The sequence below is a fragment of the Zootermopsis nevadensis genome, unplaced genomic scaffold, assembly GCF_977971745.1.
Source record: "Zootermopsis nevadensis isolate Lab colony 2312 unplaced genomic scaffold, Znev_1.0 Znev_ptg000010l, whole genome shotgun sequence".
NCBI lineage: Eukaryota > Metazoa > Arthropoda > Insecta > Blattodea > Termopsidae > Zootermopsis > Zootermopsis nevadensis.
Window position 1 is genome coordinate 15,088,520 of NW_028259142.1, and position 21,957 is coordinate 15,110,476.

The following is a 21,957-nucleotide window of genomic DNA, read 5'->3' on the forward strand; positions in this document are numbered from 1 at the left end:
CATTTGTGTTGGGTACTTTAATTACCACAGAAACTATTATTTTGTATTGAAATTAGTTTATTTATTTAGTATAGAAGTGCTATAAAACATTATCCTTGAATTCCACATCCCATGGAACTAATTTGGCTGTTTAAAATGTGTTTAAATAAAATTTCCTCAATCATTAAATGAATGCTGGGACAGTGTCTTAATTGAGAGAGCAGCTGCTTTCTTCCACATTCCCTCCACTTCTTTATTCCTTAATCAAACCATCATTACATAAGTAGATAATATGTTAGTAAATTTATGCACGCGCGCTATCAACAGTCAGATTAAAACGATAATTTATTACCGACTGAGTCATCGTTATTTTCATACCCACAGACTTTGCTTCATCTGTTGCAAATGGATAGATAGCAGCACAGTAAATATTTAGATATGTTACATCGATTTGCAAATGTGTTGGCCGCGGTGATTGGGTTTTTCTTGGACATATTTAACATGTGTTTATAAACATGGAAGGAGATAATAATAAAGCTATTTACGATAACAGTTTGGATGAATCCGTTGTAGGAAATCGAACATTTGCTTCTACACCTTCATCTTCAACTTCTGGATGTGTTTCGGGCGATGATACGTCGGAAGGAAAAGCTGTCATTCCTGCTAGTCTAGTCACAGCAGAAAACTACCTAACCATTGCGGAGGTATGATCCTGAATAAGGGTAATTAATGTACCTTAGGTATTATGTCTTTGCCATTCATCATATTTTACTTCTTATTGTTTATCACATGATTGCATCTAACAACTTGAGAACAGCTGTACTTATTTAAATTAAATTTGATAATATGGAGTTGAACTAAATTTGTCAACACAGTTTTGGTTAAAATCAAATGACAGTAATTTGTACTTTACATAAAGACATCATACATGCATTTCTGAGGGTTAAACTGGCTGGGTTGTAAATCCCCATGCTACCTTAGTTCCCATAGGTGATACGATTACTATGGTTATCTTGGATTTCAGAGCCACCTGGACAACTGTGATGTCACTGGGACCATCCACTTAGGACAGATTTTGGCAGAAGTTGTGAATTACTGATGCTATGCACACATTTTCTAACTTGTTTAATTTATAGTTGCAGTGATGATTTTTAAGTTGTTGCTGCTTCTATAGCAAGAAGTTTGTGCCCAAGCTTGTGAAATAAATATATTATTTGTTTAAATACAGGAGGTCAAATTTGGTTACCTCATCTTCATACTGTTAGATATCCTATTGTCAGTAGTACCAACATGGCCCTGCTGCAACTACTAACAAAGACTTAATGACCACATATGATCCTTACTATGCAGGGATCAAAATCTTGCAGATGGCATTAAAAGTTTAAATCATGATTATTTAGGCCAGCACAGAAAGATTATGTTTTATCTCAGCCCTTCTACTCAAGAGAAGAATCTACTTCAATTAAAAATTATTAAATATTGTAAATATTTATTGAAAAAGCTATAATAAGTATGTAGTTATAATTTTGTTTTTGAATTTTGTTGTACTAAGTGTTCATACTCATATTATGACATGTTCCACAACCTTGGCTTGTGCTATGAAGGATTTATGGGATAACAATAAATTGTTTCTAATTTTATAGAACTACTGAACCATTACATGTGGTAAGTAGCATTTAGTGTTGAGATAAATCATGAAAATTACTAGGCATTATAATTTGTATGTAAAAACTGTGAACATGGCAACAGTATCAGACATTGTCTTCTTCTTAAACTGGTATTAATTAGGCTTATTAAGCCTGTGATTCTTCAGTGCTCTTTCAAGAACTGGTCTTTCCATCTTTTTTTGGGCTGAACTCTGTTTTGTTTTCCCCCTGGTTGGTATTTAAGTGCTGATTTTTGGTATTCTCTCAGCATGCATTATTTTGATGATATCTCTCTGATTATTCTGATGTATTTGAATTTATTCTACTTTAAGGTCACATATTATAACATTCAGACAGCAGAGCTGTGTACTAGTAGACTTTATATACAGGGATAAATCACCAAGCTATGTGTGTAATTTTAACTTATAATTCCTGCTGTACTCATTTTATTTGTGGACCTATATAAAGGAAAGCAGACATAAGTTTTTTCCAGAATACTTTACTTCATAAACTAATTAAACTTCACATTTTCTTCACAGGAAACCATAGCACTTTCTTCGATAGTTGATTTATCAAGAGCTGTTGAGCAATGTAAAGAAATGGTCCTAGAGAGCCCAGAGTGCTCTGAGGAACGCAAGTGGCTGGTTCGACGGCTCATTGAACTAAGGCTAAGGCTGCAGGAAGTGAAAGAACAGGAAAAGGATTGCCCTTCACCAAACTACAATGAAGTGAGAGTGGTACTTGGACATCACTTCATAATACAATCACAGCCTGCACCAACAACCAAGTATCATTGTGATCGTTGCTGTGGTGTGATATGGAGTGTGGTGCATTCATGGTACCAGTGTGTGGGTAAGATTGTACAACATATGACTAGTGTTCTATGCTGCTGAAATGTTAGGGTAGTTCCTCTCTGCCCAAGAGGTCCCTGGGAAGATGATGAACATGAAACTGACCTCTCTTCCATCTGTCACAGAGGTTCTCAATTTTTCAAGACATGGAGCTACATTTACCTTTCCTTACCTATCCACAGGTTCCAGGTTATTAATGAAGATGATTTATTGAATTTTCATGCCATTTACAGTCATTAATCTGACATTTGATACTGATTAAACTTTAAATATCATATTTAGTTTTTGTCTGAAATTTGCATGCATCCCTCCAAATGTGTATCAGTAAGACATGTCCTGGTTCTCGATTTGACATTTTTCATTAAGCCTAACAGTTACTCGGGGAAGCAGGTACTGTCAAGTACTGATGATAGTAAGAAAGCATGTTTTCAGGTATGAAGTAAATATATTTTATCATACAAGAGATAAATTTACAAATGTAGCACAAAATGCATCAGTGGGCCATGAGTTAAGGATCCCAGATCTAGCACCAAGGTTAAAAAAGAATTTGTTGAAATTCACATTTGTGTTCCCTTATGCCTCCATGGCATGGTGTTTGGATACAGGTATAGCTGTTTTTATCATTGTGTTACTTTTGTGCCACTTTAATGTGAAGCAGGATGCACAATTATAAGAATCCATCTAGCAAGTAGGAAGTACTCTGTGTGAATGCTGCCCAGGGACCAGCTCTTACAGTTTTTTATTGTTTTCATGAGTTACTCCATGCAGACTTTGACCATTTGAAACTGCTTCACCACTGCAGTTGTTAACTTCCTGTCATAAATTATACTTATAAAGCACTGGCTCAGATTCTCAGGTGGTAACAAAGCTAGGATCATTCAGAATAAAGCCCTGAAATCTACATAATAATGTGTGTTTAAAAATTTGCATATTTGCCATAATAATTTAAAATAAAGTCAGCCAGAACATATTTTTTTATTAGAACTGTTGATTTTATGTGGCAGTGCACTTGAGATTTATTTATATGAGGGTGTCCTGCATTGTAATAGCTATATCATTACTAATTACACATGAAATTTATTGTGGCAACAGATTATAAACATATGTACAACTTTTTTATGTATAAAAATAGCAGTGTTGTTATAAACTTGTCTTCAAATTTTTTATGTAGAAAAATAGCAATGTTATAATGATCTGAACTGCATTTGAGTATACATTTGGTTACTTTCACCTATTGGAAGTCTGTCAGTGGAAATTTTTTGCGAAGACTACTTGATTTTTAATTTATAAATATGGTTCCTTTAGGTTTTACGTGCTAGACTTCTTTTGGTGCAAATGATATTGGCATGTTCCATAAGCATCAGCCAATTCAAAAGTTACTTTTGGCGATGCAAATAAGATGCAAAAAGTATCCTAGGGACTGTAGAATAGGTGATGATTTCTGTACATGCTGATCTCTTCTGCTTATTTCCTTCCCAACTGAACTCTTGCATTCTTATGGCATTTCAGACTGTAAGTATAGCTGCCATGTGAAGTGCCTTGCACAGGTGTGTCGGCTGTGTGCTCACGTGAAAGCTTCTGAAAATCCGACATATATTATTGACATTTGCCCAGAGCTAGGTTTATCTGCCCAGGCATACCGTTGTGCAGAGTGCAAAGCACATATCACATTCAGTAAGTATTGTCAAACCTGTCTCTTTCTGAACAGGAATGAGTTATACTTCATTCTTGCTTCATTTACCACTTGTTTGTTTTAAACTACTGATATATCTGTTCTGTAATTTAATGTAAAAATTACATCTTTTTCCATAGCTTTCCCAAAAGGATTGTCATGTTTTGGACGGCCATTTACATCAGGTATAGCAAAATAATGGACATTATTTAAATGCAGTTTGCTTCTTTTTGGATATGGAAGCTTTGCATTAGGGAGTAGATTTAGTTGGTGAGATTACAGGTTCTCACAGTAATGAGTATGAGGATGACTGACTTCTGGATGTTTCAACATATAGTCTGGCAGTCACTTTGATGATGGAGGCTGTAAATACTTCTGAAACATTAGTCAATTTATGCCAGACTGCATGGTGCAACGTCACAAAAGACAACCATCTTATAAATTTAGTTGAATTGTGTTTTGTATTGTGCAGGTAATATGTCAGATGTTTTAAAACTTCAAATGTTCCAGCTCCCATGACGTTTTCATTACATTAAGACAATTCAGTAAGGTTAACCAAATGACTTAAAATGTCCAAATACACCTTCCTAACTCTAATTCTGGGGAGCAATGTTCTTGAGAAGTTGGAAGTCACTGAAATGTCAAGGAATTCCTTGCATTTTATAGAACCTGAAAGTTCATCACTGTGTTCTCAAGATTTCACCCTGAACCCTATCCTGAGTCACTTGAAACCCACACCAACATACACAAAATTAATTTATATATTTTTGTCCCATCTATGGCAAAATCTTCTAAGTTATCTCTTCCTTTAAGCCTTTCTCAACTAAAATTTAGTATGCATTTCTCATCTCCCCCATATTTGTTACATGTTCTAACCATCTAATCATTTTTATTGATTTGATTTTTGTAATAATATTTGCTACTTCTTTTGAAGCTTCTCTTTCTATAATTTTCTCAACCCTGTTCTTCCTGGGAAGCCAGTCATTGCTCTTTCTTTACAGTGGACTTGTCTGTGTTTCCTTCAGTTTTTCTGTTCTTGTTTAACCTGTTAATGGGACTAAAAACATTGGTACAGTGTCTTGTTTATGTACCAAAAGTATGTTTGATAAAATTGCTATAGCATAACATTAAGTTTTTATTTAAATTTGAGAAATATGTATTAACATTTACAGTACAAATTATAGCAAGTTTATGGAGAGGAAACAATAAGTAAAATGTGGGTTTTGTAAGGGTTAAGAAATTTTAAGACTTAAAGGGGAGGTGTTACAGTCAGTGAACAATACAGCCATCCAAGGACTAATGGCAATGTAAAAAGAGTGAATGCAGTGGTGAGAAAATATAATTTGATTTTTGAAGATGGCAGAAGAAATTAATGTGACTAGAGAAACTGGTGGATGATTTTGGCTATATGTTTTAACTTAAAGAAAATCTGTGCCAGAATAGTATTCAGCAGTAAGTAAAATAGGGGGAGAAAGACATTTTCTTAGACTTTTTCAACAGAACAGTTGTAACATAACAGATTGTTAAATGACACTGACCCATACATTTTACATTTAACAGAGAACAGCTGGATAGAACCACGTCTGTGTGACTATGATGGGCGATACTATTGCCCCACCTGCCATTGGAACTCAACAGCTGTTATCCCTTCAAGAGTTGTGCATAATTGGGATTTTGATGAACGGAGAGTGTGTCGAGCATCAAAACAGCTGCTTCGGCTCATGGAGAAGCGACCTGTGTTGAATCTGCAGCAACTTAACCCCAGACTGTTTGGCTTTGTAGAGGAACTTAGTGTAGTTAAGGTATGAAAGCCATTCCAACTTCATGGTTATCTTTCAGGTATCTGTATTCTTTTGGATTGTACAGAAGAGCAAATTATGGGATCAGTTGCATTAAGGTGATTAATAATTTTTATTTATGATTATCTATTTATTCATTTACTGAATAAATATTTTGCTCCTTCCATATGTCTTGTTATGTGGGTCAAATATTTGACTGTTTTGACTCGAAAGCAAATCACTTTTTAATCTACTTTTCTTTATTAAATAACAAAAATAGGCTTGTGAGATTATCATTCTCTGTTGGTGTATGTACCCTTTAACTACTTTTGAACCAACTGACCAGTATCCATGAAAACTGGTGCGAATATTATGCCTTTGGAAGCCACTGCAACCTCATATGTTTTAATTTCCTACTGTTGAAAATAAAAATATGGCGGACACACTACCTCATGGAGTGAGAGTAGCACCACTTACTAAATCTTCAAAATATTTGTTTCAGCTGTTAAGGTTGCGTCCTTAACTTATAAATAACTACATGAAATCTGTATTTGGCTTCAGTAAGATGATAGACACTAGGAATGTGAAATGTATATGGATTCATCTTTGGAATATTTATATGGAATTTCTTGTTTGTGCTTTTTCTGTTATACTTACTTATTGTGTTTATTTGTGCATTGACTTATTCCATATACAAATTAATGAAATACCAATTTTTTGTGCATATGATATCTGCATAAACCAGAGAAGTCTTAGGAAGAAGAGAATGGTATCCAGTGCTGTGTTTCTTCTATAGCTTAAATTTATCTGAATATATGATTTTTCTTGGTAACAGTTACCTGGCATATTCATTCACAATTTTTGGTGCAGGTTGGTGTACCAGTGACACTCTAGACTTGTTATTGATTGTTATCTGAGTGGATCTCAGCCAGGTTAATAGCTGTTCTGATTCAAGTGTTTATTGCTTTCCCCAGTCTGGCAAAGTGGTACTGAATAACAGGTGCCTGCTTCCAAATGCTTTTCTTCTCAATGATGACTATCATTCTTTCCATTTTGTTCAACAGTATTTAACCTTTTCTGTTGAAAATGCACCATTAAATAAATTAAGAATGAATGAATCACTAAAGTGTATTTATGAATATTGAATAGCAGAGAAAGAAATGAGCACTTAATGTTTCTGTGCTTTACTATTTCAGAAAATAAGAGAAGATATACTCATAATGAAGAAATATTTTGTGTCATGTAAGAGTGCCATTGAGAGTCGTCTCCTATGGCAACTTCAAGAACGGCAGCATTTTGTGGAAAATGTTGACTCATTCAGTCTGCAAGACCTCATTGATGTACACTCTGGTGAGCTCCTGCAGTATTTAGAAAAGGTGCAGGCTGTGTTTATCAAGCACATCAAAGAGGACTGCAGAGTAAGTGCAGGTCACACCTATTTTCTGCTATGTTTATACACACTCTTAGAAAACTTCAGTTTAACTTTGGCTTTGGGCTTGGACCTTTTTATTTATAAGTATGGTATGTTTCTTGCACATTGCAATGTGGGCTCAGCATGTTACTCAAAGTCATGTCTGTGTTTCTGCATTATCTGCTACATTGCATTCCAGATATGTGCTGTGGTTGAAAATGAAATGCAAGTTTCTGGGTTCCACTTTGCTGGTCTGGCAGTCATGCATAATATAATGTGTTATTGTCACTGTGATTTGTGCTGAAAGTGCTCATTTGTGGAGCTGACAGGTTCACTATGCCACCAGCAGTGTGGTGTATAAACAGTGAAGTTTAACGAAGACAAACTATACCTATTCTCGAAAAAAGGTATAATTTCATGCACAAATCATACATACATACATCTTTATTACATTCCATGGATCCATAATATAGTCAGATGACAATATGATATGGAAAAAGTCATAATAGTAATACAATACATATTATAAAGTACAATTCATACTGTTATATAAATTTCACATAATACAAACAAAGGGTTCACCTAAAGTATTGATAAGTTACAAAGAAATCTACCCAATACATACAGAAGATAAATGATCACTTATTTGTAAACAATAGAAATTCATCGAGTAAAAACAGTGTGTAATGAAGTATCTTTTTAATGCTGCATTAAATTGTGCCTTTGTATTTACAAGACTTATGAGACTTCATGTTAGACTGTTGAAAATTTTGATCCCTGCACAATATGAACTCTTCTGAAAACACGAGAGGTTGGCAACTGGTCTATGAAGCTGATTTTTATTCCTTGTGTTGTCACTGTACAGCAGAATTAGTTTGAAAAAGTTCTTGGTTATTTACAATAAAGTTCATTAATGTATTCACAAGGAAGAGCTAAGGTCTCTAATCTCTTAAATAGACTTCTACATGAATTTCAAGGTTTTACACCAGCCATTAATCTAACAACTTTCTTTTGTAAAGTGAATATTTTTTGGCTGTTTGATGAATTACCCCCCAAAATTATTCCATACTTCATAATTGTTTGTATGGATCAAAATAAAATTTGTTTTATAAAATTCACAAAAAATTGCCAAGTATTTCAAAAGTTATTGTGGGATATGGACATACATGAACATAAATGATGCCATAAGCCTGTGTTACTCTGTAGTTTTTCTCAGTTCTAACCTAATTTTTCTGTGTAAAAACTCTGTTCTTACTAGTTTAGGTGTGCACACAATAGTACCAAAGCTAATGCAATAAGTCTTAGGCTATTTGTATGTCTCTTTCTGTTGCAGTTATGTTATGGGAGAGGCTTTGTGTGTGAATTATGTGATGATGATGAAGTTATTTTCCCTTTTGACTCGGCTACAGCCATTTGTCAGAAGTGCTGTGCTGTGTTTCATCGAAATTGTTGGACTAAAAAGAATCATCATTGTCCAAGGTGCATTCGTATACAGAAACGAGCGTCTTTACGCAGGGACAGTACTTCAAATGAAGAAAATTTTTCAAGTTGAAGTTGCAATATTTTCCTGATAGCTGTGCACAAGTAAGAGTTGAGGATGAAGGAAGGTTATCTGTTTCTCACCCCATGAACACTAAAGTTTGGAACCGTATATTATTAGATTTGCTTTGATTCATATAAGACTTGGATTTGAAATCTTTCTTTTCAGTAATTTTGATCAGACATGTATGGAAGATGAGTGTCACAGATTTCCAGCTATTGTTAAGATTAAAAAACTAAGAATTTCTGCAATATTAAACATGTGAATATGAATTTAATGTGCATAAGAACTTCTGTAGTTACTGTTTATTTTCCATTTGTATATTACCAAAATTGTAGGATGTAAACTGTAGAAGTTTGTAAACAGATAATTTTATACAGTTTCTTGGCATGTGTGCATGCCAACACAGCCTTGCAAATGACATAAAGTCTAGGTTCTCTTTCCACATGTATTACAGCTTTTGTCATATTAATGTCTCATATAGAAATTGACATGAAATTGTTAATATAAACCAATACTTTGGTTACACTGTGGTCCTTATGACATTCAGTGCATCATCAAAGACTCTGAATTTAATATGTATGGTTGGTTTACTGCCTGACTTCTTATATATAACTTGTCTTCCTTGTATAATATGAGTACATCAGCATTCACAGTACATAATTCCTAAGTCATGCCGTATAAAGTTGTTGCTGTTTCTATATTGATATGTTGTAAAATCTTTTTTCCCCCTAATTTGTGTGATCTCTCTCACCTCATTGGCCCCTGTTGAAATTAACCCATGTCTGTGTTGTGAACACCTTTAGAATGATTCTTGGTTTTGTAATGACAATATTTCCATCAGTCTAAATTAAAAATCATAAAATGTTAGTATGATGAACTGTAAAAGATATGGAAGAAATTGGTTATGGTCTATTTTAAGGTACTGTCTTGGCACTTGCTTGGAGAGAGTGTGAAAAACCATGAAAAACCTGTCAGGATACCCATCCTTCTGGCAGAGATTTGAACCCAGGACCTCCTGAATACAAAGCAGAATTGCTTTAACATCAACATTTAGTAGCACATTTAGGGTAAGTTCCATTTACTCCACAATTAGGATGACATTGTAGGTGATAATCAGCATGTGGAGCCCTCAGCATAACATGGAGTTCTGGTTTCCAGCATTCACAGCTTTGTAGCCTAGTCAAATATGAGAAAGAAGGAGAAGGCATGGAAAAATAGCATCAAACCTAGAAGTTGTGTCATGAGAAGCCAATGCCTTACCTCCAGACCATTAATCTATAACTTTTGTTCTTCTTTATCTAAGCCATGTCTGTATTATACTGTGGCTGGCAATGGACTGATTATCCAGGGTTTGATTTATGGATTTTTGTCTTCATTGGAATATCCAGTTCCTAGGGTCCAAACACCCTTAATTCAGTATAGGTAAAGTGGATAAAGCACAGAACTCCTCTCCTCAGAGGAGATTTATCCTTGCATTTTTACATGAGTTTACTGTTCTGCTGAAATCTGAAACATCATTACATGATTTCCATTATCACTGTAGTGTATCACCATAACAGATTCCTTTGCACATGATCATTAAACCAGTAGTTAATATGTTGTTCTTGGCTGTGTGATGATCCCAAATTGGACAGTACTACTATTTTATTCCAGGTCAAAATACACCTGTTTCTGTATGTCAGGTTTTATCACATTTTATCACTGTATCTGCTGTACAACAATGGAATGGGACATAAATGAAACATTGAAATAACAAGTGCTTAAAGAGTTATAATGTTGTACCTGTACCTGGTGTCATGGCAGTTGTTCCTACTCACAACTCTTGCTCGGTGGTCTGGCAAACTTGTGCTAACAACACATTGTACAGGCTGTGAGAATTCCCATGTCTTGTGCTAGAGCACTTTTCATGATGTATGCCATCATTTCTGAGTACTTCAGAGTTGTTTGAATGTATCGTCTATATAGTAATGATTATTTCAGTAATTTTGTCATGCTTTCACATTGTTTTTGAACTCCCTTTCTAACAAGCTTGTAAATTCCTGTCAGATTCCATTATGGACGAAAGAAAGTATGTTCACAGTCTCTTTGACCACAAATAGATATTTTGTGTGAATTATACTCCAGCTGTTATCTTAGTAAAAATAGTGGTGAAGATTGTGGCAACAGTTCTATTGATAATTAAATTTATGTTGAAATAATTAAGAATGAAGTGAAATGTAACAAGTTAGGAAATGTACACATAGCAAACAGTTATGGTGTGTTCACCAGAATTTGACCATTGACTTTTGCAAATGATGCTAGTGATGTCATAGTAGTCGTGGGTCATCTGTCTGGCTGGGTGATGATTTCCTCTAAGTATCTCCAAATGTAGTTGTGTGGCCAGCTGGCTGGGCAATCCTCACTCATTATTTTCTACACACAGAAATGCATGTAGGTTTTCTTGTAAATTGCTTGTTGTTGCCTGATTATAACCAAAATTGAAAATATGTGAAGAACTTCAGTATAACTCCACAATATCACATTTAATGAAAATTCATTCAGTAGTTCTCAGACAGAAAGACATGGGAAAGCTATAAGTCACAATTTTTGCAAATTTTAGTTGTGAACATGCCTAAGAAAGGCCTTTGCAGCCAGGCATTTATGAATCAGCTCTGTAGATGGTTTCAGACAGATCGAAGCATGGTCTCAACTCTTTCCTCTTCCACTTCTTTCTCTCCACCTTCCTTCTAAACAATGGGGCCTTCCCCTCTCCTGTACTTTCCTTGTCACATAACACATCTTCCACCAAACTGCCAATTCCAGACCAATATAATGAGTCCCTTTTCCTTCCACAGACATTCACCCTGAAGATGGCAACTGCACTGGTTGCTGAAATGTTCAGAATGCCTTCAAAACTCGATGCAGTTAACTTGAAAGCTGAGGTGATACATTAGACTCTGGCTGTGAAAATCCAAGGAAAAATAACAGTAGGTATGTTTGTTGGTTATACCATAACATATAAGTATCATATTCCTGTGTTTGAAATGACTTTTCATATAGATTTATCTGATCAGTAGCTTATTTAGCTCTTATGATTATGATGATTTTATTATGTATCTGCTACAATTAATTAGAAAATACAACAGTTTTAATTGTGTGTGGTTGGGGGGGGGGGGGGGGGGGTGTCCAGCTTTGAGTGTTGAATAAGACGTCAGAATACTATCAGAGATGTGAGAATCCACTGCTGTAATTATTTGTCCAATATTATACGAAATGTTTTAACCCAACTGGCAGTCAGTTGTGACATAACATGAGAAACATGCCATATCCAGACTATGAAAGGGTTAAAAGTTGCAGACACCACATTTCTTTGTATGACCAATACAGCAGAATAACTGATTTGTTTCAAGTATTTATTTTATGGATCATTTGTGGAATAATGACTGGCAGAATAAAATTGAAAATTCTTGGAGAAAAGCGAACCCATGTGCCATTTTATCCGTATAAAGTTCACAAGACCACTCTGGGGTTGAACACAGGCCTCCATGGTGAGGAAGTAGTAAGGAGGCACTTAGCTATTGTAACGTGGGACGGTATACGACCTTGATTGTCAACCCTGATTTATTCACGTCAAATTAAATCAGTTACAGAGGTCTGCACATACAGTCAACTCTCTACAACAACAACACACTTTGTGTCTCTGTTCTCTGCACACACACACACTCTGTCCTCCGAGTCTGTCTGGTCCCTCGAGTTTGGCGCTCTTCACACTCTTCGCTTACACATCGGGCCGTAGCACCCCACTGGACACACGCTGGCTCCTCGGCCGCCACGGTACATGTACCCATTGCCTGCTCACGCAGCCGACCTGTCCATACTCAGCGTCGGCCCGTAGCACCCCACTGGACACACACTGGCTCCTCAGCCGCCACGGTCCACATACCCAGTGCCTCACACGTAGCCGACCCGTCCTTTCTCAGCGCCACACCAGACCTCTCGTTAGCTCCACTCTCTCGGCTCTCACGGCACACTTCTCTTACGCCCGATTCACAGCTCTGTTCTTTCCACACTTCCTTTCCAACAACTCTACTCTCAACACACTCTCTTTCCAACCACCCTTCAACACTCTCCCTTTCCAACCAACAATGTCAATAAAAAGACAACTAAACTGTTTATTGACATTGTTATGCTGCTCTCACGGCAACACGTCACACTATGTTACTTGTGGCTGTGGGAGGTTTTTCTTATGTCATTAACAAGACTTGATCATTAATGTGTTAATTATTATTGCATAAAATGCTCTTAGGCTGCATGTTCATTTCATATTACATTTTGTCAAATACACCATATTTATTTGATGTAAATGTATTGTAAAAAGTCTTCTTGCATGCACATTCAGTAATATGTTGGATAAGGATGGATGGATGGTGTTATTCAGGGTGGTAGGTCATAAATTCAGGTACTTCTGACTCTGAGCTTCAAGATGTTAAAATGTCTTTGATGGCAAGATATATTATGGGTGATTGTCCTGAAGATGGAGGCGGCAAAGACCTCTGAAATGTCGGTAAACTTCTACCAGACTACTTGGCGCAACAACCGAGCAGACAGTCTTTTCAGATACCACAGTGAAAACCTCAAGTCCTACCAGTATGGGTTTAGGCTGAGAGTTCACAGTAGATCATCAATATATATGAGGAAAAGCAGAGGAACAAATGCCTAACCTTGATGAGCTCGATGTTTTATGATGCCCCAATTTGATGATGTTGCATATATATTTTGGTGCATTATGCCATGGTACTGAATATTATGCTCCTGAAAGGCTGAGAGATAACCACTATTCATTTGCCAAGTGAGATATATTGCAACGATAAAGCTGTTAGCAATTAATAATAATAATAATATGAAATAATAGTATAACAACAAATAGTTATGAATCTATATTTTCACACATGACTGTGTTTGTGGCCAGTATAACTTGAATTCTTTGCCATAGCAAGCCCAGTAAATAAAATGGAAATGACGTGGTCTTCATTTGGTTTCGAAAGTGTCTTGCACGTCAGATTTTGTCAAAATCGGCTGAGCTGAAAAGGATGACAAGGCAGATTTTGTGTGTTTAAAAGACCTTATGTGGGGGGGCAAGGGGGAGAAAGTATGCCAATAATGTAATAATTTTTGTCATACACAAACAGGAACAGAACAATCACAGATATATCACAGCTCTCGGGGAGGATATCACTACATTATCGTTACTTGTAGGTAGTACAATTTACCAGTCATGCCAAACTTGGTCTCATATTAGAATCCCAACTATGTCTGATAAAGCAGAGATACTTAAAATCAAACAATTTGCGTCGTGGTTTGCGATAAAAAATTCGAGTTCAATTTTTCTCAAAGACATGGGTATTTAAGGAATTTCTCTTGTACGATTTTGTTGGCTCTGGTAAACTAAAGTGACAAGAACGATCAACTCTATTCATGTTTAAGATTACTGTGACAAGCATGACCTACTCTGAAGTAATAGTAGTGACTTGTTTATCGTTTGGCGAGGTCTTCGATACACAATCCCGGTTAACTAAGCGTTCCCAATGTTGCAAATCAACGTTTGTAAGCACTGTGAGTTTCAGCCGTTTATGGCGGCTGACGTGGAATGTGAAGTGCTTAAGATTAGGTTTTGCTATTATAATATTAAAGTAGTATGTTGTATGTAATTCATATGACGTTAACACATTTTTTCAATTATGTGTCCGGACGCTGGAATGTATTCATTAATAGACAAAGATTAAATGGCGTGAAGAGATTATTTGTTGATATTGTAAACATTACGCTATGCCACATTCAATTTTTAATTTACGTTAAGGGCAATGCACTGTGGGTAGGAATTGAGCTTGGCGCATGCGCAGTTCAGTTTACAGTTAGATCTCGTCAGAAAATGGCGTCGGCTAAGTTTTTGGAGGAAGCTCTCAGTACAGACGTCGATGAATCAGCAGTCAATGCAATAGTGGGATCGCTGGAGACACAGTTAGTTACCACGACACCTGCAGTTTCCAGCCAGCAAGGACCATCAGCTACAGTCAATCAAAATCATATGAACAGTGCAATAGCTAATGGGGGCACTGTCTCTACACAGAAACATGGTGTGACGAACGGTGGATCAGGATCTATGAATATTCTTTTAAACTCAGATACAAACAAAACCAATACTACAAGCACACTTCAGAGTGGTAATGTTGTACATTCAAATGTTGTGAATACAGTTGTAGCGTCGTTGCATGGTGGAGTTCCTGCTAGTGGATATATAAATCAAGTAACTTCAAGTGCAAGCCAATCAAATATCACAAATCTAACCAAGTCACATGAAGCTGTCAAAATAGTTTATCCCTCAGGCAGTCAGACTTTGACTACTACTGGTGGAGTAAATATAAACAGTAGAGTTGCCTTTCCAACTGGAGCACTCCCAAATGGCAATTTGGGCCTCGCTCCACTGTCTTCACATACTGTTTTAAATGCAGTAACCTCGAGTGTTCAAAGTGTAGTTTCTCAAACCCATTCCCAAGCTGGAAGTAATGTAACTAAACAGATTGGTGGTGTTATTGGTATTGAACATGGGAAACCAACTGGAACAGCTTTAGTAATAAAAACTTCAGTTGGTAATCCAAATGTTACCCAAGGGGCTCCTCTAGGTGCTGGTGTAGTGTCTGTTCCAATGACTGTAAATACCACAATGACCCTGACAGGAACACATGTGAACACAGCTGTTGGTACGACGACAACATCAGGAATGTCGGGAGTTGTAACATTAGCAAAACCCATTACGCATACTGTTGGGGCTTCTCAAACAATAGTAGGGAACCCCTCTACAACAATACTGCCAGCCAATGTGCAGATTGTTAATGTGAATGCTGTCAGACCAGCTACGCCTGGTCAACCAGGACAGAAGGGACTGCCTCCCAGAGTTGTAATTGGGGCTCCACATATGGTTGGTGCACGTCCTGGACAACCAGGAGTAAGTTTGCTTTGTGTCTTCTTGATTATTTGTGAGTTTTTAGTAAGTTTAAATGCGTTTTATCAGTAAAATTGTTGCTTGTGTGTCTGTAGGGTATGAATATTATAGTGATATAATAGTTAATATGTCACTGCAGCCATTTTTAGAAACTTTTGGAGTTTTATGGTTTCAGTCATCACTCTGTTTTTATAAAACATTAATCATTTTAAGAGTGGTAAATTATGCTGTTTTTCATTTCAAAGTTTATGACATAAGTTTACAGCTCTGTTTTAATATTTTATTTGTTTTTGTCTTATGTTGACATGGGTTTATACTACGAAGTATGTTAAGAAAATATTTTTGTAGTCAGTGTTGAAGAACCACATAATAGAAACAGTAACCTTGACACCATTTGTGTATGATCCTGTAGGATCAAAGTTTGAAGAACATTCACATAAAATATTATCCAATAATGATTTCTTAAATTGGATTATTTTACTATAAATCGTAATAGGTTAGGCCTGCATAAGTTTTTATATAAATTTTGGAGCCACCTCCAAAACTCGTAGCCAGAAGATATATGTGCATATTAGAAATTGAAATAACATTCACGTAAATTTATTTGCCAATACTGTTGTTGCCAACTATGATGGAATCGGATGTACATGGCACAAATTTTAAAATTTTACTTAATAGATGTGACGTGCTGCTTCTGGAGCAGTGATAATGTGACTGGCTTGGTAGTGAAGCGTTATTTGTTTACTCGGCATTGTTGTGGAACACAACAATGCTGAGTAAACAAATATCTGTTGAAATTGTTGATGACGTCATTTCTTGAAGACAACGAGGAATCACAAATTTCTATAGTAGATAATATAATCAATAGAATAATATGCAGAAAATTTTAGGTACTATCATGAAATCATGAACACTTTAGTCACTGTGGTACCCTGATGCCTGGGCTTTATTCTGGCCTGATGATATAGGCCACATTTAGTGGTCAGTTGCTTTTAGTAACATAGAAATACTTATGGCAACATTATACTACTATGTGAAGTCTATATCACTTGGTAACATTAAAATGACAGTTTAGTAAAATTATACAAAAAGGAAAATATTTGTGTTTAAAGTGTTTAACACTTCAACACTATTTGACATCTGTAGCTTGCCTAGTGAAGCTGTAACTTCCATGTAGTCTGTTATAGCCATATTTTTTTTATGTGTCGGTTATTTTGTAAGAGAAAATAACTAAAAATATTTAATTTTAAAACTTTGGAGTATTATATCAGTAGTACTTAATCTTTGAAGTTTGACTGTAATTCATTGCATTACTTTGCAGCCATAGGCTTCAGTCCTATGGGGATTATGATAACTATATATTGAAACAAGTTGTTAATGGTTTTGTTCATTTCTGAGAGGAATTTTACTGTGTAGTATTTATGGTTCAGAATGTGCTGTTTTTACAAGGATATTTGTGATTGTAACACATTGAGCTCTCATTTTAGTAGTTGATCTTGACTACAGGCATTGTTAAACAGAAATCTGATCTATATAGGAAAGAATAGCATTTCCATGTGAATGCCTTTACTGTTGTGAATGTACTTAGGACAGCCATCCCAACTGTAAAATAACACACAGTTACTCATTCAGAACTGTGGAAAGTGATCAGCTCTTCTGTCTGATGAGGAATTAGAAGGAAGTATAATAACAGTTGGTTCTAAGGGGCGTTAATTTAATTTGGATCCTATTTGAAAATTGATTTATAGTGTATTTAATGACAATCAGTAGCTCAGACTGTGTAGAGTCAAGTGATAGGATAATTGATGAATGAACAATGGAAAGCGTTGTGGAAGGACATGGTTGAGGCCAAATTTTAAGTCTCTAATATACCATCATTTGCTTGAATAAACTGAGGAAACTCATAAAAAGCTGCAGTCGGGATAGCTGGTCTTTGGAATGAGGTTTGAAACCAAAACCTCTCAGATATGAAGCAGGAGTGTCAACAACTCAGCTGGGATGTTTTGTGTTTTGAATTGATAAATTGATAATGTTTTTTTGTGATGCTGTTGTATTTTTGATAGTGGTCAGTATTTAATGTGGGAAGACATGTGATATTGCAGATATGTAATAGAAAATATAACAGGCAATTTTGGCTTCCATGATGTAACAAAATGGGTTTTGAAAGTACGAATTTGTAAGATTTGAAGTGTTCTCAGGATCTGAATGTAGTGAAGTCTTCTTCCTATGTGGTTATCCAGTTAAATATCTAATGTCTGTTTCTGCCTCTATTATCTAGGTGAATGTGATGGGAGACATAGCTGTTTGTTGTGTTTATACAGCCGTTAGCATTTGGAATCCAATATTCTTGTCCAAGAGAACACCAGTAAGGGAACAGTAGGTGGAGTCAGGTGGTCAGTTATTACAGCTTATGTTGCTTAACCTGTACAGTCCTGAATGTTGTCTCTTATTGCTTGTTAATGAAAGAGACTATTAAGATGTGGCTAGATCTCAGAAACCTCAACAATGCATAGGATTTGTTGTAAGTTGATCATGTAACCCTGATACCACCATACTGCATGAAGTAGGGTCTTCAGAAAACAACAGAAGGAAAGAGCAATGAAAGCTGGCATCTGGACTGTGCAGGTTAAGCAACATTGACTCTGTGTTGACTTACAGCATGACTCTGCCCACTCTTCCCTGTTGGTGTCTGTTGAAGAGACAGACATATATGCGGAGCAGTTTTATTGGGGATGCGGATGTTAAAAATTGATTATGTATTGAATGGGGAAACCGGTAACAAAGGGAGATGTGAAATATGTTATGTTGAACTTATTTACTCTTGTGGGAATCATTCAGAAACCTGTCATAAGGTCCTTATTCATTCACTACATAAATTATTTCTACACCAGGTTTGTACACAAGTAAGTTGGATCTAATTTCTATATTCTTGCCATTCTTGGGTGATGAAAGTATGGACTATCTGAGAGACTATCAAAACCAACATTTTTTGTGTTATACACCTTGTAAGAGGCTTAAAGATATTAACACATCTCTAATACTGGAAGGGATGTCTTTCTTTCAAACAATTCCTTCTCAACTCATCAGAATATTGAATAAAAGCTTTCAAAGTTTGTGATGCAACCATAGGATAGCCAGTGATATGAAAACAGGTGTGGCATAAGCAGTTGCAAAATTAATCTTTTAGACCCCACTGTTTAATCTTTTTTCTTTCTCTCTTTGCTTTTTAAGTTTTCCCATCTCTCTCTCAGCTTCTGAAATTACTGTGTCACTCTTCACCCATGAACATTCTTTTGTTCTTTTTTAAGATTTTTTATAAAATGAAGGAGTTTAAAAACAGAGTGCTGAGGAGATATTTTGGACCTAAGAGGGATTGTGTGACAGGAGGCTGAAGAAAATTGCATAATGAGTTGCTTCATAATTTTTATTCTTAGGCAAATATTCAAATCAAGGAGGATGAAACAGGTGAGCATATAGCATGTGTACAGGAAATGAGAAATGGTGAACAAAATTTTGGTTGGAACATTTGAAAGAAAGAGACCACTTATAAGACCTATGTATAGATTTGAAAATAATATTGAACTGGATCCTATTTTGAAATTGTACATCTAATTATAAACATGTTTGTGCTAATTTATTATGAGCCGGGATAGCTCAGTCAGTATAGTGACTAGCTACGGGCTGGACGACCGGGGTTCGATCCCCGACTGGGGCAGAGGATTTTTCCTCTAGCCTCTGCGTCCAGACCGGCTCTGGGGCCCACCCAGCCTCCTCTACAATGGGTACCGGGGTACTTTCCCGGGGGTAAAGCCGGCCGGGGCGTGATGCTGACCACTCACCCCCATCTAGTGCCGAGGTCAAGGAAGAGAGGAGCTATACCTCCACTCACCCCAAACGCCTACATGGCGTATAGTGGGACAAACTTTACTTTTACTTTTACTTTACTTTTTGTGCTAATTTATTAGTGGCTTTTCTGTATGTATACACCCCTATATCCACCTGATGATGATCATAAGTGTCACAGCATGTTGGTGTTTTGATAATATCTGCATTTTGTGTTGAGCAGTCTTTAATTTCATATAATGTACGCAACAGGGTATACAAACAAAGAAAGATTTGCCATTTGCATTGCTATGAAAGAATTGTATTTGTTATGTTTGCTTTATTTTAGCAAATAACGCTACAGACATTGCAAGGCCTTCAACCTGGAACCCAAGGCCACTTGCTGCTGAAGACTGAGAATGGTCAGTATCAGCTGTTACGTGTGGGACCGGCACCCACAACACCGGGTGCTGCCATTGCACCAAGCAGTGCAGCAGCATCTATACCTACTGGTGCAACATATCGGCTTCAGTCAGTTCCAGCTGTAAGTATGTTCTGAACAAAAGCTGGTTTTCAGGTTGCCTTGTGTGATGATTGTAGTGTCTAGTATTTGTATTAGTGCCATTCTGAAAATGTTATGTTTTCATGTATAAGAATTTTTTAATTTACTGTCATTTATTTCCCATTTCCAGGCAATTCACAGCTTCAGGCAATTACAGAAAAAAAGACTCCTTCATTTTTAAAGTATGTTGTGAGTTTAATAAATTCTTCTCAGGTTACCAGCCGTGTAAGGTGGCTTAAGAAAGCACTGTTTCAAGAACCATCCTCATCCTCAGGGTACCATCAAGTGTTTAATGCATCGAAACAGTGCTTTCTTCATTAAACCACTTTACACAGTTGGTAGCCTGAGAAGGAATTATTACTCTCTGTTGCTGTGAAAGCTTCAGTTCATACTTATGTCATGAGTTGTCTGAAAAATATGGAATATTGTGATTTGCTGAACTCATTGTTTGAAATTGATTATAACCAATCCACTCCTGCAGTAGATTGGCCCCTTGCATAGAGCATTTCACTTTATTGTTTTGGTGGTTATTTTGTCTTAATTCATTATAGTCTGTTTAATTGTTCTGTTTGAGAACATGATGATTTATTGTATAAACAGCTTGCTCCAAATACATGTGAACAATGCTTTGTACATTTGCTTTAGTCTATATCAAGGAATTAAATGCTGTTGAATTTCATCATATAAGACACTAGTAGATGGCTGTCTTTTGGGTTGTGTCATGTTGTCTGGTAGAGGTTTACCAGTGTTTTAGAGGTTCTTGCTGCCTCCATCATGGTGATCACTGACCTGATGATGGTGGCAGAAAGGACATCAGAAGTATTGGTAAACTTCTACCAGACTACACGGTGCTACAATCCAGAGGACATTCATCTTCTTACTTACTGCCGTTAAAACCTCAAATCCTACATACACCATACTGATAAATAGGATGTCACACTGTAACAATCTGTACTGACTAAAAATAATATGCTTCCAATCTTGTTATGTCTGCCTCTCTGAAAGTAATGGCTTGAGAGTCACATAACAGATTATTATGAAATTTGATACGGGGGACTTTTACAAACATTTGTTGACATATTTCAGTTTAGGTTAAAAGTGGACAATAATAATGTGCATATTACATAAAGACCTACCTGTGTTCCTCGGTGAGATATCTTGGCTGCCTTGTTTATCATGGTTATTGTGGTTACCTTTCATACTGTGGTTACCTGGGGAATCATTATCCAACCATCATGTGGTTGTATCATCCATGATTACCTCGTTAACTAACCAAACATCCTTTCCATGTAATGGTTTGTGATCCCAGACAGATCTAAATTGCTGGAGCCATTCACATAGTCAAGGGTCAAATTTTGGTGAACTTGCCAGAATTGTTATGCTAGGCACATTTCCGTACATGTTTGATTTTCATCCTGGCTCATATTTTTTTGGAATTTATCCCAAGATGCATGTAGAATGTTTGGAGCCTGTCTTTTCCTTATAAACATGAACTGAAACAGCTCAGTCAGTAATGACCGGGTATGGCTTTGGCAACTGGTGTTTGATTCTGGCAGGAACGGGATATTATCTCTTAGCTACCACATCCAGACTCTCTGGATCTCACTTTGCCATCTATGCAGTATACTTACCTTACTTATGTAGGGAATCTTTTCCTAGGGTAAAACAGCTGGAGTATGATGCTGACCTCTTGCCACCATTTAGTATAGAATGT

At 36.4% G+C, this 21,957-nt stretch overlaps 2 protein-coding genes across 6 annotated transcripts in view; both read left to right on the top strand.

Moving 5' to 3' along the window:
* The first annotated feature begins 406 nt into the window (after positions 1–406).
* Positions 407–10,639, top strand: DEF8 (differentially expressed in FDCP 8 homolog). 4 transcript variants are annotated; one of them, XM_087346587.1, is made up of 8 exons: positions 407–683; positions 2,165–2,477; positions 3,986–4,150; positions 4,289–4,333; positions 5,709–5,950; positions 7,123–7,344; positions 8,671–8,921; positions 9,800–10,639. In XM_087346587.1, the coding sequence occupies exons 1-7, from the start codon at positions 495–497 to the stop codon at positions 8,887–8,889; spliced, it is 1,395 nt and encodes a 464-aa protein (XP_087202713.1). In that variant the 5' UTR covers positions 407–494; the 3' UTR covers positions 8,890–8,921; positions 9,800–10,639. The 4 variants fall into 4 exon arrangements, with proteins under 4 accessions (XP_087202713.1, XP_021942731.2, XP_087202714.1 ...); XM_022087039.2 differs by having other exon boundaries at positions 8,671–10,639; XM_087346589.1 differs by having other exon boundaries at positions 592–701; positions 8,671–10,639.
* A 1,755-nt stretch (positions 10,640–12,394) lies between these two features.
* Positions 12,395–21,957, top strand: part of LOC110841516 (TBP-associated factor 4) — a 46,155-nt gene continuing 36,592 nt past the window's right edge. Inside the window, exons 1-2 of one of the 2 annotated variants that reach the window (XM_022087141.2) lie at positions 12,395–15,862; positions 20,031–20,225. In XM_022087141.2, coding sequence (XP_021942833.1) covers positions 14,555–15,862; positions 20,031–20,225 — 1,503 coding nt within the window. In that variant the 5' untranslated portion in view covers positions 12,395–14,554. The remainder of the gene's footprint in view (positions 15,863–20,030; positions 20,226–21,957) is intronic. The other variant, XM_022087142.2, reaches the window with a different exon arrangement.

Excerpts from the sequence above, each read along its gene's own strand:
- DEF8 (XM_022087039.2), top strand. The coding sequence starts at position 495 with ATGGAAGGAGATAATAATAAAGCTATTTACGATAACAGTTTGGATGAA. Across the intron at positions 5,951-7,122 it reads AGGAACTTAGTGTAGTTAAG|AAAATAAGAGAAGATATACT; the intron begins GTATGAAAGCCA and ends TTACTATTTCAG. Across the intron at positions 7,345-8,670 it reads ACATCAAAGAGGACTGCAGA|TTATGTTATGGGAGAGGCTT; the intron begins GTAAGTGCAGGT and ends TTTCTGTTGCAG.